Source organism: Drosophila innubila, chromosome X (genome assembly GCF_004354385.1).
Source record: "Drosophila innubila isolate TH190305 chromosome X, UK_Dinn_1.0, whole genome shotgun sequence".
In the NCBI taxonomy this organism is placed as follows: domain Eukaryota; kingdom Metazoa; phylum Arthropoda; class Insecta; order Diptera; family Drosophilidae; genus Drosophila; species Drosophila innubila.
The window spans coordinates 2,780,921-2,800,230 of NC_047626.1; the positions used below are offsets into that span (position 1 = coordinate 2,780,921).

Consider the following 19,310-nt stretch of genomic DNA (forward strand, 5'->3'; position numbering starts at 1 on the left):
ATTTACTAAATTTAAATTTACTCTCAAAAATTGTGAAAAAAAATGGTAGACAATTGTAAATTTCTATAGATACGCTCAAAGCATGCTTTGAAATAATTATCAAAATGCAAAACGAAATCGAAATGAGAATTATTTTTAACAGAGTTGGATTATCTATTTGTATACCGAAATTGTACTTTCAAAATTGTAACAAAATACGAAAATATAATATTATATAGTAATAATTATAATATTCATATGTACAATAGCATATTTCAAAATCTTAGTAGAGCACAACGATTCACATAAGACTATATATATATAGTGACATACACATATATATATATATATATATATTTACATATATCTGTATAATGTTGCTCAAGGATCAGCCGACATTTAAAGAGGTGGCAAAAGTATTTATAGTTGGTAAGTATAAGGAGAAGAGTTTTCTTTATAAACTCCGTTTGAATTTATCTTCTATTATATGTTCATACCTATATAGTCTAGCAGGGGCCTGGCAGACCCCATAAGGTATATATATTCTTGATTCGTCTGTACGTATGTTTCATATGTTTCTAAATAAGTTAGTATCTCGTTTTCAAACTAGAAGACTATCTTTTTGCACTAGTCAGCACAGAACTCGTAGATGGCCGGATCAGATGACTTTATCATATAGCTATTTTGGGATAAATCAATCGAAATTTATTTTTTTTTTTTAGTTTCTTGAGCTAACTCTAGAAAAATTCATAGAGCATGCATTTGGTATTGTCCTTCAGTTTCTATTCAAGTTTCATTGAAATCGGTCCACTATATGATATAGCTGTTAGTTCGGAAATCTACCTTTAGTATGAAAAATATTCATATTTTGAAAGATATCTCAGACAAACTCATAGAAAATGCGTTTGGTGTTGTCTGTAACATCTTGACAAAATTCAGTTAAAATCAGAGTACTATATCATATAATATAGCAAAGAAATTATGGTTCGAAAATTAAGATTTACATGACAAAGGTTTGATATTTTAGAGATATCTCAACGAAACTCAAGGAATATGCATTTGGGTTTGTTCCAATCGGATCAATGGGTTCAAATTCAACTTTTAATATAATAAACTTGTTGTTTCTTGAGTTTTCTTAACTTAAATCACAGAATTATTTGAGATTGTCCTAAACAATATGTTCAAATTTGGTTTTAAATCGACTTATATACTATATAGTTGCCATAGGAACAATCTGTGAAATTTCAACTATTAGTATGGAATACTTTTTTGTTTCTTGAGATAAGTTAATAAAACTCACAGAAAATGCATTTGGGGTTATCCTATACATCCTGCCAATATTTGAATTGAATCAGAATACTATATCATGTAGTTTTCATAGGAACAAACAGTCGAAAATTAAAGATTGAACTTTGCCAGGTTAACAAATCAAATATAACTTGTACTTCTTGTATCTGTTATATATTTAGGATTGGCACTACGCTCCTATATAGCCGATGGCGATAACGATGGCCAACAGCGTCGCACTTGCTTCGGACACGAGCTCTCCCGACGCATTTGTCTGGCCGCGAATCGGCATCGGCCGAGCGCACGACATCGGTTCCTCAAGTTCGTGTCGCCGGAACGTGTCAAGGATTACGATGTGAGGCACAGGCAGCGATCGATGGAGCACGGCCAAAAGACACTAGAGATTGCCACCCAAAGGGGCAACAATCGAGGAGCAGGCGATGCACAGCCGACTTTAAAGCAATAGTAATAAAATAATCATAAAAATAATAACAAAAATAATAATAATAATAACGATGATTAAACAAAAAGTTTCAAATAAAAAACGTAGTTTTTTGTGGCTTTCCTTAAGCAAAAAGTATCTGCAATTAAGTGAATCCAGCTATAAGCTGTAATTTGCAACATGCCATTTGCCACATGTGGCAAGCTTCCTTGGCACAACAAGAACTTTCGGCAATGAACTTCTGAAGGAACCGAACGGGGTATAACACATCCTGCTCAGGATATGCACATGAGTGGCAACCCTAAGTAGAGTTGTGGAGTGCAGGGGAGTGGAGGGGAGTGGGGCATGTGGCATGTGGCATGTCTGAGCATTTGTATAGCTTTTGTGCCTGCTTAATTGTGTGCAAGGACAACTGAGACACACTCCAGGTGGATGCTCGGCTACACTGAGAAAAATAGTCCGCGACTTTGGGCTTAAATTAATTCAATGTGGTGTCAGAATTATAATGATACCAGATTTTCTTCAACCAAGTACAAAATACTTTATTCAAGCAATATTTTTCTCTGTAACATTTTGATTTAAGAATTCTGTAAGATTTTTTTCAGTTAGTTAAAATATTTTGGACTTGTTTGAATTTTTTAAAGGGTGCATCGATTTGGATGGTCTCAAAATATTCAGAAATTATTAACCAAATTAGTAATCTACGGTCAATTGTCAGATGTTTTCACCAGGAAACCATAGTTTTCAAAACCAATTCCTGGTTTTAGAAGTAGAAAATTATTTTTTTTTTTTTTTAATTTTTATGTTATTATTAGCATATTTTTAGAGTTCTTAGTCCGAACCAAGCAATCCTGGTATCAAAGATTTTGTTTGAGCCAGGACTTTCAACATTTTATTGAGTCAAAAAACCAAATTTTCTTAAAACTAAATTTTCTTTCTTGTAAAAACTAAACACAAAAAATTTTTCAACTCAAAAAGCGGAAAACAAGAAATTGATTTAAGAATTATGGTTTTTCGGTGTAAGCATTTTAAAATTGACCGTAAATTACGAATTTGGGCTACCATATTTTTTTTAAATATCTTCATTTAATAAAAATATTTAAAAACATTTTTTTAAAAAAAAAAAATTTTTTTTGGAATTTTTAACAGGAATTTTAGAAAACTTTTTTTTCTGTGTAGAGTTGCCCACACACACACACACTAACACACACAGCACTTGCATAATTTTTGCAATTGTCGCTAGGCAACCCATAACATAACTTGCAACAGGCAACAAGCAGGCAACTTGCAACACGAGTTGCCCAGGTGCAGCGTCTACACATGTCCTGGCATCCAGACTGCTTTCTCCTGTCTCCTGTCTCCACTTCCTGGCCACAGCAACAACTTCATTTGTGTGCCACAGCAAGCGTACAACTGTGCAACGTACAACTTGGCAAAACTTTGGAGTGTAAATAATTGTCAGGGACTCTGGCTAAAAAGAAATACAACCGCAAAAATTCTGCAGCAGGTTTTTAGCCATTTTATGTCTCATTCTTTGTCTCTTTCTCTGTCTCTCTGTGTGTGTGTGTGTGTGTGTGTGGCAAGTGTTTCCTCTGCTCTTTGGGCTGCCTAGCGCTTATGGATATTTATATGCTTTCTGGCAACACGCCTCCCGCTCGCCACCCCCTAGACTTGCCCCATTTAGCTGCAACTGCAATTAGTCGCGTTTGTGGATAAACGTCGTCAGACTCTCAGCTGGCCATCTGTCAACATCAGACGCAAAACTTGGCCAGCAATTCAATTGTTCTTGTTTCTGTTGCAGTTGCATGTCACACACACACACACACACACACACACAGAGAGAGAGAGAGAGAGAGACAGAGACAAGCAGAAGTTCCATGTATTTGTTACCTGCAACATTCGGTTGCATAGAGATGACAGCAACTTTGCTTTGCGGCCAAAGTTATACAACACTGCAAACAGCAACAACATGTACTCACATACCCTGTAAGTTAAGGCAAGGCCTAATGGGGTATTTAAACTCATAAAATCAATAAGTAAATACTATTTAGTTTAAAATATTAAAACAAATAAAAATAACAAAAATTATAAATATTAAAAATAATTTTTATTTATTTTATTTTTTGATTTCAATTTTAAGAACATTTATTCTTAAAATAAGAACTTGGTCTTATTTAAAATGTTCTTAAAATCAAGATGTTCTTAGTTCTGAGACCAAAATCTTGATTTTAAAACATTTTTTCTATCAGTGTATCTATATATATATATAAAACTCTTTATCCTGACTCGCTCACTGACTCGCTGATCATTGCACTGCCCAAACCGTAAGAGCTAGGAGGCTGAAATTGTCACACAACATAGCTAAGACAATTTTATCGTGCAAGAATACGGGGTTTTGCGAAATTCAAATTGCAACAGGGTCAAATTCGAAATCAAAGTTCGAGCGTCGAGTGAATTGCTTAGTATGGAAAACATTTTTGTTTCTTAAGATATCGCAACCAAACTTACAGCTTGCTTATTTGTTACTGCCTGTTATATCCTCACCAAATTTAGTAAGAATCGGTTTACTATATCATATAGCTTCCATAGGAGCAATCGGTTGCAAGTTAATTTTAGCAATATCATAATTAAACTTACAAATTTTGCTGCCAAATCTAGCTTTACTTAAAAAACTTAGAAATGAAGAAAGACTACAATAATTACGTATACTTAAATTTTGAAATCACAGCACTTGGGCAACTTAAATTGAAATTAAAATTTTTTGTATCAAATATGGAATTCAGATTTTACTTCAGTTTTTTTTTTAAACTGGCTTAAAGTGTTCTAACAAATTTGTATAAATTTCTATATATTTAACTTCAATTCAAATGAAATTCTTTTGTATCAAATATGGAATTCAGATTTTACTTCAGTTTTTTTTTAAGCTGGCTTAAAGTGTTCTAACAAATTTGTATAAATTTCTATATATTTAATTACAATTTTGTATCAATGAACGAAAAACTTGCCACGTGTTGAAAGTGTTTTTTTTTTAACATAAATGCTGTTCGTGTGCATTCGTGTTTAGTTCGTATTTGAGTCGTGAGTTTTGTTTATTTTTTGATATCTATATTTCTATGTTTTTTTTAAACTGTTATTTATTTAGTTAATTTTTATTTTAATATTCATATTAAAATAAGAGCAATATTTTTAGCAGTATTTTAGTAAATACTTTTTTTATCGCTTTTTTCATACAAGTATCGATTAGTATAAGGTCTAAAAAGTACTTGATCGGAATCGAAATCGTAGCAGGCTGTGCCACAAATTTCTTTACAGGCACTTTTGACTTTTGTTAAACCAAAAATCGAGACGCGTCTTGTGAATATTTCAGATTTGCTGTACTTTTTTTTAATTCTAATTCAATTAATTTGATTTCAAATGGCGTATGCAATCAAGTATTTGAATCGTTCAACATTGAATCCGGCGGCAAAAGTGTTTCAGCCGCGTTCGGTGGCAACAACTGGAGCAGAGGTTATTTTTAATGCTGCCAATGAAGCTTACTTGTGGCAAGATGAAGCTGAAAATGTTCTGGAGAATGTGGAGAATGTGGAAAATGTGGAGAATGTGCCGCAAGTTGTCTGGATACCAATTTCTCAAGCTACAACTGCGCTGAATGGTCAAGTGTTGCAAGTTTATCCAATGCCAACAGGCTTCTATCAGCAGCAGCAGTTGCCACAGCAGCTGCCACAGCCACAACAACTGAATTCACCGCTGACTGGCAGTAATTCACCGGTGAACAATGTGTATCAGCTGTTGCCACAGCAGTTGCCACAGCAATTGCCACAGCAAACAGGTCAAATGCCTTTGGTCACCTTTCAGCAACTGTCTAATGTGTATCCGCAGCAACAAGTGAACTTGCCACAGCCACAACAGCTGAATTCACCGATGACTGGCAGTTATTCACCGGTGAATAATGTGTATCAGCAGCTGGCACAACAGTTGCCACAGCAGTTGCCACAGCAGTTGCCACAGCAGTGTTTTGTGCCAACTGCCAACTTGCCACAACCGTCAACGTACTTGCCACAACCGTCAACGTACTTGCCACAGCAACCGCTGCTGACCAATTTGAATCAGCCGCCAGCAATGCCACAGTCGATGCCACAATCAATGCCACAGTCGTTGCCACAGTCGATGCCACAGTCGATGCCACAACAATTGACGCCACAATTGCTCAGCTATCAGCAGTTGCCACAGCAGTACACCGCTGCCAGTGGCATGCCACACCAAGCAGCTGCAGTTGCCACCAACTACAATCAACGGGGCAACAATCGTGGCAAGCAGACGTGCAACAAGCCAAAGCGTCGCTGCCAGCAGCAGCAGCAGCAGCCAATGTTGCAACAACAACAGCAGCAACAGTTGCCGCCGCAGATGTGGCAGCAACAGCAGCCGCAGCAACCGCCGCCAGTGTTGCCACCACGTTGCATTTTCCAGTTGCAACAACCACAACAGCTGGAGACGCCACAACAGCAACGTGCCGCACTGACAGCTGCCCCATACGCACAGTGGCACCAGATCATCATGTCCACCATGCTCAACATAATGCGCGACGAGGGTCAACCCATCAGTTTCGCCCTGATCGTGTCGCAACTTTCGCTGCGCCTTCGCTGTCCCGAGGATCTGATGAAGCGACTCGTGCCGAATGTCATGTACGATGCCTCGAATAAGGGGTATGTGCGTCGTGTCAATGGACAGTTTGTGCTGGGTGTGACTGCCGCACAGAAGATCGACTAGAGTTGCCACCCCACTCGCAACATGAATAAAACACATGACACAACAACATAATACTTGGAAAAATATTAAAGATCTGTTGATCCAAAGAACTTTTCTTTTTATCTGTCTTGAATTTTTAAGAAATATTCCACTGATTTTGCTGGTGACTATGGCATGGGAAAAGTCAGCACTATTTTCAGTTCAAATATCAAGTTATTTTATAGAACAATTGTAAGGATACGTTGTTACAACTTCATTTTTTTCCTGTTTTAAGTTCTTTCGGGAAACTGTACTGATTTTTGTAGTGACCATGGCATGGGAAAAGTCAGCACTATTTTCAGTTCTAAAATCAAGGTATTTTATAGAACAATTTTAATGATCTGTTGATATAATGACTTTTCTTTTTATCTCTCTTGAGTTTTTAAGAAATATTACACTGATTTTGCTAGTGACTATGGCATGGGAAAAGTCAGCACTATTTTCAAATTTAATATCAAGCTGTTTTATAGAACAATTTTAAAGATCCATCGATCCAATGACTTTTCTTTTTATTTTTCTTGAGTTTTTTAGAAATATTCCACTGATTTTGGTAGTGACTATGGCATGGGAAAAGTCAGCACTATTTTCAGTTCTAATATCAAGTTATTTTATAGAACAATTTCAAAGATCCCTGGTTACAACTTCTTTTTTTTTCTGTTTTAAGTTCTTTCGGGAAACTGCACTGATTTTTGTAGTGACCATGGCATGGGTAAATTCAGCACTTCTTCAAATTGTTGTCCTAACTTTTCATCTTTCGTAATCAATACAATATTAAGTTATTAACTCTAACAATATTAAGATTAATTGGTCATATGAATTATCTTTCTTAAATTCTTAAGAGAACTTACACTGATTGAAATTCCTCTGAATTTTTTTTCACTCACCACTTTTGAAAAACTTCACATTGTCATAACTTTGTCAAATCTTACCTGATTTAATTGGGGAATATTAATATTGGAAGTTCTTGGCCCCTTTTTGTAATCTGCATTAAAATTGTAGAACTATATTTTTTTTCGGCCTTGTCCGTTTTTCCATAGTTTAGAATTTTTATAGTTTCATAATTTCAATTTTATCATTGTTTGGCCTCTTTTTCGATTCTGCATCTAAGTTGAAAAATTACATTTTTGATCCTTCACTGTCTACTTTTTCCAAACTTTCCTCTTGACACCATCTCCAATTTTTCCGATATTTGTAGCTGTATTATTTGTCGATTGATTGACAACTCTATAGCTTATTTTTTCGATTTTCAACTCGTTTCTAATTTTGAATTTCCATTTCGTCTTTTCTGCTGCGCTCTTAAATGTTTCTTGTCAGTGTGATTAAGTCAAACAACGCCTTCAACTCGTTTGACTGACTCTTTTTTTGTAAGCATCAATCACGTCCTTAGATCCTTTTTGGAGGCACTCGAAGGACTTTGCCGTGTCGTGTCGTGTCGGGCATTAATTGCAAGTGAAATCACTTTGAACTTCATTAAAAAGCAACTTAATCAAGTCGAGTCAAAGTTTACCTGCCAGCAAACTCCCCCCCCTACATTTCCCCTTCCCCTTCACACCCCCTCTCCTGTCTCTTCCCCCCTCCCGCTGCTTCTTCAATCTGCTGAATGGCCTAAAAATTATTAATTAGCCAGTTTCCAGTTTCCAGTTCCGTCTGCCTTTTGTTTGCTCCAAAGTTTTTCGGCAAGTTGAACGAACGCAAGTTGTGGTACTTGCCCCCCTCTCCCTCTCCCCCCTCCCCCCCTTTCTTCACCACCTGACGCTATGAATTTCCTACACCGGAAAAAATGGTTTAATCATTGGAATCACGAACTTTCTTAAACCAAGAACAAAAATTCTTGATTCATTCACTATTATTCTCAGTAATATTTAAATATTCAGGGTTCTGTAAAAAGATTTTTAAATCTTTAATTTAATAATTTAATTCTTTGACTTTATTAATGTAAGGTCCTTGTCATTTTATTTGCATATTGTCTTATTTTAAAGATTGTAAATCACCAAAATCTTTAGTAAGGGTTCGGTTCGGCGGTTTGAACCATAAAACAAGACTTAGATTTGGTATATATATATATAAGGTTTGGGTTGGAATCCTTGTTTAATTTAATAAAAAAAAAATATATATTATTTTAATTTTTCTTTTTAGTTTTTAAACCAATTAAACTATTTATTTCCAAAAAAAATTGAATTTTTGTATTATTCAAAAAAAAAAATATTTATACGTTAAATTTTTCTGTTTACTTGTTAAACCAATTAAACTATTTTTTTCCGAAAAAATGTAATTTTTATATTATTCTAAATTTATTTGGAGAATTAAATATGACTTATTTTTATACGAAGTCCCAAAAAGTTGAGTAAAATTAGAAAAAAATAAAATGTATGCTATTAATTAATTTTCGAATCAATTTTTATAAAATAAATAAATGGTTCGGTTCAGGTTCGGGTTCGCCGGGTCAAATTATTTTGTGTTTTCGGCTTATGATCCGGTTTGGGTATATAAAGTATGAATATATATATATATATATAGTATGAATATATAGAATATATAGTATGTACTTAAGTCAAGAATTTTAAATATAAATAATCGAATGATTTTTGTTCAGTGTATGCCTGCAGGCTGCCTTAAAAACAGGCAGGCAGCTCTTAAATATTTCATATTTAATTGCTCGCGTAAGCAACGCAATTCCGCAACAATCCCACTCTCCGTCTTGCCACACCCCCCAATCAACCCTGCCGCCCCTTTGCCACACCCACCTGTTCATTCCGCCCCTGACAAAATGATGTTGAACTCTTGCCACCCGTTTAAAATTGGCAACATTAATAAAATTAGCCCGGTCGAGTGGAGCATGCCACATGCCACATGCCGCATGCCACACGCCTCGCAGCAAGTGCTTGGCTTACATTTTCCACTCGATACCTGAAAAGGCCCCCAAGCAGCGCCTTTTTTCGCTTGTTTCTTTTAATACCCTTTAAAATCTGATTAGCCCGTGTGATCAAAGTAACTTGCAACTTGCGCCTTCGAGGCAGCGGCAACAGCGCGTGGCAAGCTGACAAATTGGACAACTGGCGGCGCCTCCAGGTGTCCCAGTGTCCCAGTGTCACCATTTGCCAATGCAACCCTCGTCGCAGTCCGCAGGTGAAACTCAAGCACACAAAACGATTCCCTGACGAGGGTTGCCTCTGCCACAAGTTGGTGTCAAGTGCCTAAACGTTGACAGGAACAAACAGAGACAGACAGACAGACAGACAGACAGACAGACAGACAGACAGACAGACAGACAGACAGACAGACAGACAGCACGAAGACAGACAGACAGACAGACAGACAAGACGACAGACAGACACGACAGACAGCAGACAGCAGACAGCATCGCAGACAGAGACAGACAGCAGCAGACAGATCAGCAGCACGCAGACAGCACGCAGACAGCATCAGACAGCAGCAGCAGCAGCACAGCACGACACGACAGACAGCAGCACGCAGATCACGCGACACGCACGCACGCACGCACGCACGCATATCGCGACACGCACGCACAGCATCGCAGCACGCATCAGCACGCACGCACGCAGACACGCAACGCTATGCGCACGCGCACGCCGCACGCAAGCACGCACGCGCACGCACGCACGCACGCTATCGCACGCGCACGCATCGCACGCACGCTATCGCACGCACGCGCTCAGCACGCATCGCACGCTACGCTATCGCACGGCATCGCATCGCCATCGCACGTTATCAGCACGCACGCTATCGCACGCACGCATCTATCACGCGCACGTTATCACGCACGCATCGCACGCACGCACGATCGCATCGACGCACGCTATCCATCGCACGCATCGCACGCTATCGCACGCACGCATCGCACGCACGCACGCATCGCTATCGCACGCACGCATCGCACGCATCGCACGCATCGCCACGCGTTATCGCACGCATCGCACGCACGCACGCACGTTATCGCTATCGCACGCTACGCACGCACGCACGCATCGCATCGCACGCACGCATCGCACGCACGCTATCGCATCGCACGCACGCACGCTATCACGCACGCATCGCACGCACGCATCGCATCGCGCACGCACGCACGCACGCACGTTATCATCGCACGCATCGCATCAGCACGCACGCATCGCACGCACGCATCGCACGCACGCATCGCACGCACGCATCGCACGCACGCACGCACGCACGCATCGCACGCACGCACGCACGCACGCGCACGCATCGCACGCACGCACGCACGCACGCACGCACAGCATCGCGCACGCACGCTATCATCGCATCGCACGCATCGCGCATCGCACGCATATCGCACGCGCACGCACATCACGCACGCATCGCACATCATCGCATCGCGCACGGCACGCATCGCACGCACGCACGCACGCACACGCACGCATCGCATCGCACGCATCGCATCGCACGCATCGCTATCGCACGCATCAGCATCGCACACGCACGCATCGCACGCACGCGCATCGCATCGCACGCACGCATCGCACGCATCGCATCGCACGCATCGCACGCATCGCGCACGCACGCGCATCGGCACGCACGCACGCACGCACGCGCATCGCACGCATCGCATCGCACGCTACGCACGCATCGCACGCATCGCATACGCACGCACGCGCACGCATCGCACGCACGCACGCACGCATCGCACGCATCGCACGCGCACGCTATCGCATCGCACGCAGCACGCACACGCACGCATCACACGCATCAGCACGCACGCGCATCGCACGCACGCACGCACGCACGCTATCATCGCACGCACTAATGCATCGCACGCATCGCACGCACGCACGCATCGCGCACGCGCATCGCACGCTACGCATCGCACGCTATCGCACGCACGCATCGCACGCATCGCACGCATCGCATCGCTATCGCACGCACGCTATCGCGCATCGCATCAGCACGCTATCGCACGCACGCATCGCACGCACGCGCACGCACGTTATCGCATCGCATCGCATACGCACGCACGCACGCACGCATCGCACGCACGCGCATCGCACGCATCAGCACGCTATCGCACGCATCGTTATCGCACGCACGTTATCAGCACGTATCACGCACGCATCGCACGCACGCATGCACAGCATCGCACGCGCACGCATTTACGCACGCGACAGCATCGCATCGCATCGCATCGCAGACGCTACGCGCACGTTATCGCACGCACGACACGCACGTTATCACGCACGCACACACGCGACGTTAGCACGCACGAATCGCACAGCACGCACAGCATGCACGCACGCACGCACGCAGCAGCACGCACGCATCGCATGCACGCACGCACGCATGCGCGACAGACAGCAGAGATCGCGTTATATATACGAGAGAGAGAGAGAGAGAGAGAGACAGATAGAGTGAGGAAGAGGGACAGACAAAGTGAGAACCGATTAACTTCGGTTCGATTACCTCACTTATAATATGGTAAATTATAAGGAAATTATTAATAAAATTAATTTTAACTTAGCTTCGATTATCTCATTTATAATATGGTAAATTATAAAAAAATTATTAATAAAATTAATTTTAACTTGGGTTCGATTACCTCACTTATATAATATGGTAAAATTATAAAAAACTCTTAATAAAATTAGTTTTAACTTTGGTTCGATTACCTCATTTATAATATGGAAAAATATTAAAAAATTATTAATAAAATTAATTTTAACTTAGGTTCGATTATCTCATTTATAATATGGTAAATTATTAAAAATTATTAATAAAATTAATTTTCAAAAGCAATTCTCTTCAAAAACTCTAGAGATTTCTTTACCACACCACATAGAAAGTACTTACATTAGTTTTAATAAAGCTATTACTGCCGTTCTAATTGTACGATCATGCTGCGGTTAAGTGAGATAATAGATAATATTAATAGATAACGTTAATTACCATGAAAAGCGTTATATCTTAAAACCTGTGGGTAGGGGGCGTGGTAGAAAATTAAAGCAAATTTTACCTGCTCCAACGCAATTGGAGTCTGCGTGCCAAATTTAGTTACTCTATCTCTTATGGTCTCTGAGATTTAGGAGCTTACACAGACGAACGGACGGACAGACGGACGGACAGACGGACGGACAGACGGACGGACAGACGGGCGGATAGACGGACGGACAGACGGACGGACAGACGGACGGACAGACGGACGGACAGACGGACATGGCTATATCGACTCGGCTGTTGATGCGGATCAAGAATATATATACCTTATAGGGTCAGAGAATTTTCATACTCCCTGTTACATACACTAAAAAAAAGACCAACTTCTAAAATCAAGAGCATTCATTTTAAATATTTTAAAATTTCTTAAAAGAAGAACATTTTAAGACCATATTACTAATACTAATAAATATATAAAAAATTATAAAAATAAATATCTAAAAAATCAAAGCTCTTGATACAAGAATAAAAATCTTAAATTGTTAGAAAAGTATAAATATGTACTATTTCATAAAAAAACAAATGGTTGCTCCGTGGCACTCTGGTTAGAGAAACCGCCTCATTTGTGAAGCAGTAGGCGCCGGTTCGAATCCCACTCGTAACAAATTAAAATTAAATTTTTAAAATAACCAAGACAAGACAAAATTAAATGAAAATAAAAAAACAGAAAATTATAAATAAAAAAATAAATTTTAATTTATTTTATTTTTTGATTTAAATTTCAATATCTTTTATTCTTAAAATAAGCACTTGGTCTTATTTGAAATGTTCGTAAAACCAAGATGTGTTTACCTAATTTAAGAATTTTATGTTCTCGACGCATTTTGAGGACCAAAATTCTTAGTTTTGAGTCCAAAATCTTGACTTTAGAGGATTTATTTTGTCAATGTACATTCCAACGAACACAATACACGCTTTTATTTTTGTTTTAAGTAAAGGGTATAAAAACACATAATAAAATTAAGAATTTAATGAATGCATTTTTTTATGATATTTGTGATTTTTTTTCCAGTGTATTATAGTCGCATTCTAATTGTTGTTGGCTTGAAAGTGGATTAGTCGCATTATAGCAGACCTAAAACTGGCAACGACTCCATGACATTTCCTGGGTGACCAGTTTCCAGTCTCTCTCTTTCTCTCCCTCTCTCTCTCTCTCTGTCTCTTTCACTCTCTTGCAGTCTCTCTTTGGCCTCTCTTCCTTTGTGTATGTCGCTGTCACAGCATGTCAATTTCAATTTGACATTTATTTTTGTTGTGTGGGAGTGTGTGTGTGTGTGTATGTGTGTGTGTGTGTGTGTGTGTGTGTGGGAGTGTGTGTGTGTGTGCGTAATAAGCCACATTCGTTTATTTTAAAACCGCTTCAATTGTAACGCACTCTCGTTGCAATTGAATATCCATTCATCCAGACGTTGCCACATCCCTTCCTCTTCCTCTTCCCCTACCCCTACCCCTATTCCTACCCCTGCCTCTTTTCCCCCTTGTTCTCTCCCTCTCCCTCTGCCTGACTGCCTTGTGTATTGTCTGTATGTCTGTGTGTGGTCAGCAATTTGATGTTGCGTATTGTCACCAACGTGCACCCCTTGCACCCCCTCACCCTCGTACCACCCCCTCCCCCCGCACCACTTGAATCACCCACTAGGGCAATGGCGGCTACAGCAACAAAGGCAGCCAACGCATTTTGTGGTTTTCATAGCTGTTTTCATTGTGGCTGAAATCCTTTTCCGTTCAGGCTTCAAGCTTCAGGCTTTTGGGAAACTCGTATGTGCCGCAGTGTTGCCACACTTTCAAATGACCAAAACAGCTAATTTCTAATTAAACTAGGTTTAAAAACCAAAATTTTCAACAATTTCAATCTTCTACGGCTTTTTTTTAAATTTTAAAATCTAGCTTTTATTATGAAACTTAGCTTGCATTTTTTAACCATTACATTTTTTAACCATTACTGTGAAATGTTTTTAATGCAATTTTTGTTGTAAATTTTCAACAATTTCAATCTTCTACGCCTTTTTTTAAATTTTAAAATCTAGCTTTTATTATGAAATTTAGCTTGCATTTTTTAATCATTACATTTTTTAACCATTACTGTGAAATGTTTATTAATGAAATTTTTCCTAAAAATTTTCAACAATTTCATTCTTCTACGCTTTTTTTTTTAAATTTTATAATCTAGCTTTTATTATGAAATTTAGCTTGCATTTTTTAACCATTACTGTGGTATGTTTTTAATGAGATTTATCTATAACAACGCCACATAATAAGGAAAAAAGTAAAAAAAATGGTTTTCGAACTAAGCCAGATGTTACGTTTTTTCCAGTTCAAATATACAAAGTTGTAAAACTATTGATTTTATTTGAAAAATCAAGAAAAATAAATAGCTCAATTTTTTTTTTTTTTTAAATTATTAAAATATAACTATTACTATTGATGATTTAGAGATATATACATAAGCTACCCAAAAAAGTAATATTTTTGAAAATCTGTTTTAATATTTTCGAGCAATAATAAAAAGCCCAAGCTCAACTAAAAAATAATAGCTAGCTCTTTAAATTCAGTTATAATAGGAAAATTCAATTCAAAGGGAAACATGTTGTTGTCAAAAAAAATAAATAACAACCGTTTCGATTTCGGTTTAAAAAGAATGTTACTTATGACACAAGTTCTTCGATTTAAAAAAACGAAATCATAAGCTTGATATTCAATTAAAAAACTAAATTAGTTTGAAAATCGATTTAAGAAAACGAAATCATAAGCTCGATATTCAATTAAAAAACTAAATTAGTTTGAAAATCGAACATAATTGAATTGAATGCTTGCTTAAGCCGAAACAAACGGTTATAAGTGAATCGGTTACCAATCGGTTATTTCGTTTGCATAATTTAGGTTTTTCGGGTTCGTAAAGAAATTTTTTTTCTGTTTTGCTTTTGGTTTCAGTTAAGGTTGTCAATTTGAATCGGTTATAGCGGTTGAAGCTAACGATTTCATTAACGGTTTTAATATCTGACTTTTGCAATTGGACAAAAATGCCAAATCTAGCTATTTAATGGCTTATATGGCAACTCTGCTGCGTTTTGGTGCGCAGTGGTGCAGTTGGTGGTGCGGTGGGGTGGTGTGGGGTGTAGGGAGGTGAGGGGTGGTGAGGGGTGGTGAGGGGGGGGGGGTGGTGCTTCAGCACGCACGACAACATTGTCAAAGTTTTGTGTGTGTGTCATTATTGTGGCTGTTGGCGGTTGTTGTTGTTGTTGCTGTTGTTGTTGTTGCTGTTGTTGTTGCTGTTGTTGTTGTTGTGCTTCATTGTGCTCGGCCATGTTTGTTGTTGCAGGTTATTAAAAACTTTTACGCAAACATTTTGAAGGGTGTAGCAAGAGGGAAGGGGAGGGGAGGGGGTGACAAGGAAGGAGGGCTGTTGGTGATCTAACCGCTGCACTTGCTCGTTTTCATTTTCATTTTCATTTTCATTGTGAATGTTAATTACTACAACGGCAACAACTGCCACAAACTCCACCTCCACCTCCCCCTCCCCTGCCCTATTCCCCTCCCCTATTCCCCTTTACACTCTTCAGCATCCAACTCTCTCCCTTTCCCCTTCTTTCTCTTTCTCTTTCTCTCTCTTTCTCTCTGTGTTAATGCCGCATAATCAAACTTATTTACTTTATGTGACTTTTATGTGAATTAAGTTGCATGTGGAGTGTTGCTGTTGTTGTTGTTGTTGCTGCTTTTGGTGTCGTCTCTCTTTGTGGCAGCTTTGTTGATGAGCTTGATTCAGCTGTTGTTGTTGTTGTTCTCGTTCTCGTTCTCGTTGTTGTTGTTGTTACTCTTAATGAGGTGTGACTCATAATCAGCTGCCATTTTGCGCACCCGCAATACATAATTTCATAATTACATAATTACACTTGTCTCGCTGATTCTCGCCCTTCTATGCGCTTCTCAATATTTGCAAAGCACCTAAAATATTTTCATAGCTAATTATGATGAAGCAGCTGCATCAAATCAGACTAAATTCCAAAATACGAAATTCTGGCATCACATTTGAACAAAAAGGCAGCTAGAAATAGCTAAATATTCTATTTAACAGACGGAATATTTAACCATTCGGTGTTAATTTACTGAGTGAATGAGGAATTGATCAATTTAGGGTAATAATCAAGGCTGCAAACCTCCAAAATTTTCGGCGGCTCGAACTATAGAGCAAGACATCGGATCGCTTCTCGAATTGGTTTATATACCCACTGTGCCCAAGGCTTGGGTTCGAACCTTGGTTCGGGTTCGAACCTTGGTTTGGGCTCGAACCTTTGTTCAGTTTCATATAAAAAAATATTTTTTTGTTATACATTTTTCACTACATTTTGAACGAATTAAATTTTTTTTTTAAATAATCAATTTTGAATGATATTTTAAATATATTTGAAGATTTAAATATGACTTTTTTTAATACAAAGTCTCAAATATGTAATTGTTTTTTTCTTGGAACCGAACCTTTTTTTTTAGAAAGCGGTTCGGTTAAGATTCGGGTTGGCAAAGTAAATAATGTCAAGGGTTCGGTTCATGATCCGGTTCAGGCTGCTTAAAAACCCGAACCGAACCGGTTCTACGAGGCTTGGTTCAGAACCGGTTTGCAGCCTTGGTAAAAATATAAAAAAAAACAAGTCGGAAAGGTTAAAGTCGAGACTAGAGAATACCCGTTACTTAATTCAATATATATTAAACTGCTCAATAGAAATTACTATTTACCTTATAAAAACTACTGCATACTTTTGGCTGCTTGTATTGCCTTAATTTTTAATAACTTTGGTTAGCTATTACTGCCGTTTTAATTGTACGATCATGCTGCGGTTAAGTGAGATAATAGATAATATTAATAGATAACGTTAATTACCATGAAAAACGTATTATCTTAAAAACTGCGGGTGTGATGGTTTTTCGCGATATGCGAACACTTTCTTTGTATTGACAATAGCTAAATGATAGCAATTAAAAGTGCATAACAAGGTCTCATTTTCGATTTCAATGACAATCACATGTACAACACACATACTCAGATGCACCTGCCACTTGCAACTTGCAGCTTGCCACACACTTCAAATACACACAAATATGCAAAATATAAAAAATAGAGAATTGCAGTTGCACGGTCTTAACTCGGTCGCAGCTGTTTTGTGGCAAATCTCTTGTCATATTGCTTCTTGCCACCCTTTTTTTTGGGGAATGAGTTGTAGGGGTAGTGGCAGGAGGTGGGGGAGCTGGGGGTGGTTCCTCTGTCCAGGTGGTAACTCTCGACGTTACGTGTTGTCGCCTCGATTCGGAGACAGGAGACAGGTTGCAGCTGTGGCAATGTCTGTTAACTGTCACAGTCTGCGTCAGTTTCTCTCTCTCTCTCTCTCTCTCTTCCCCTCTATCAAATTCCTCTCTTCTTCTATTCTTCGCCTACTCAGTATTTTTCTAAACTTTTCGTTTAGTTTGTCAAAGCACAAAGTCAATTTATGGCTTTAAGCCAGTTGAAGCCTTAAGCATGTCGAAGAAGAAGCAGAAAAAGAACAAGGTCTCTTCTCGCCGTACACTCGAAAAAATCGTACCCTCAAACTGACCCAAAAAAAGTATATTTTCGAATTAAAATTTAGAAAATCGCCCCAAAAATGGCCATAATTTTAAAAATATTAAAATAAAATAAAATTTGAAATATATTTTTTTTTTTCGTTTTTTAAGTCGTTTCGCCGCTAATTTTAGAAAAACTTCTAAATAGCCAAAGGAAGAAAATTGCCGAAAATCTTTGACAAATTTTAGTTTTAGAAAAAGTCATCCTAGAAATTTAAGTTAAAAGAATTTTAGTTTTAGAAAAAGGCATCCTAAAAATTTTAGTTAGAAAAATTTTTAAGAACGATATTTCTTTAAATTTGCATTTTTTAGACGACACTTTTTTATTTAGTTTCTTTAAATTAAAATTATTTTATCAATTGAGATTTTAATTAAATTTTAATTTTTTTCTGTTTTACAGAAATTCTAATTTTTGGGGCGATTTTTTAAAATAAAAAGCAAATTTCTAAGTGTGACAAAAACTAAAATTTTCTTAATATTAAAAATAAAAGTAATTGCTTAAAAGATTTTTCTCGTTTTAAATGGGAAGATAAATTTTCTGAGTGTAAACAGAAACTGAAATACTATATGAATTACATTTTATTCTAAATTTTAGCGCAATTCAAATTGTATGCCAATTTTCTTAAATATAGAAAATAAATTATCTAAGTGTACACAGTAACAAAAAATTTGTTAATATTTAAATATTTCTCAATTAAATATAGAAAGTATATGTTTAAAAACGTATCTCAATTAAATATGAGAAATAAATTTTCTAAGTTTAGACTGGAATTGAAATATTTCCTAAACTTCATAGTTCTTCGAAAGATTAAATTAAATTTTATGGCGATTTTTCAAGATATATGGAAAATAAATTTTCTGAGTGTAGACAGGAACTGGAACTGAAAGAGAAGCAGGAGCAGAGAAAGGAAAAGAAAGATGAAGGGAAAGAGAATACGTTTCCTTTCGCGTGTCGCAAGTTTTCACTCTCAGACATTGTCTTTGAGCCCGAGAAATGTCTACGTCTATACTATGGTACAACGTCTACAACGTCTACGTCTAAGTCTACGTCTGTTTTTCCGGCGTATATCCAAAGTTGAGCACAGTACGCACGTACGAAATAATTATAGCGCAAATACGTGTTTCGCATATGCAATCATATAGCTCAGACTCAGCCAGCCACCTACCCCTTCCACACCCCTTCCCCACCCCTGTACACACACCCCTTACCCTGCTGCTTCCCCAGTACCTGACTCCTACGCAAGTCTCTCGTTGCCTTTAGATT

General features: G+C 38.4%; 2 protein-coding genes across 2 annotated transcripts; both read left to right on the top strand.

Moving 5' to 3' along the window:
- Positions 1-304: 304 nt before the first annotated feature.
- Positions 305-1,764, top strand: LOC117793316. The gene is made up of 2 exons (XM_034633606.1): positions 305-408; positions 1,449-1,764. The coding sequence occupies exons 1-2, from the start codon at positions 354-356 to the stop codon at positions 1,730-1,732; spliced, it is 339 nt and encodes a 112-aa protein (XP_034489497.1). The 5' UTR covers positions 305-353; the 3' UTR covers positions 1,733-1,764.
- A 3,358-nt stretch (positions 1,765-5,122) lies between these two features.
- On the top strand, positions 5,123-6,475 carry LOC117784647 (protein transport protein SEC24-like). The gene is made up of 2 exons (XM_034622449.1): positions 5,123-6,014; positions 6,231-6,475. Exons 1-2 carry the CDS (start codon positions 5,123-5,125, stop codon positions 6,473-6,475), a joined length of 1,137 nt encoding a protein of 378 aa, XP_034478340.1.
- The last annotated feature ends 12,835 nt before the right edge of the window (positions 6,476-19,310 follow it).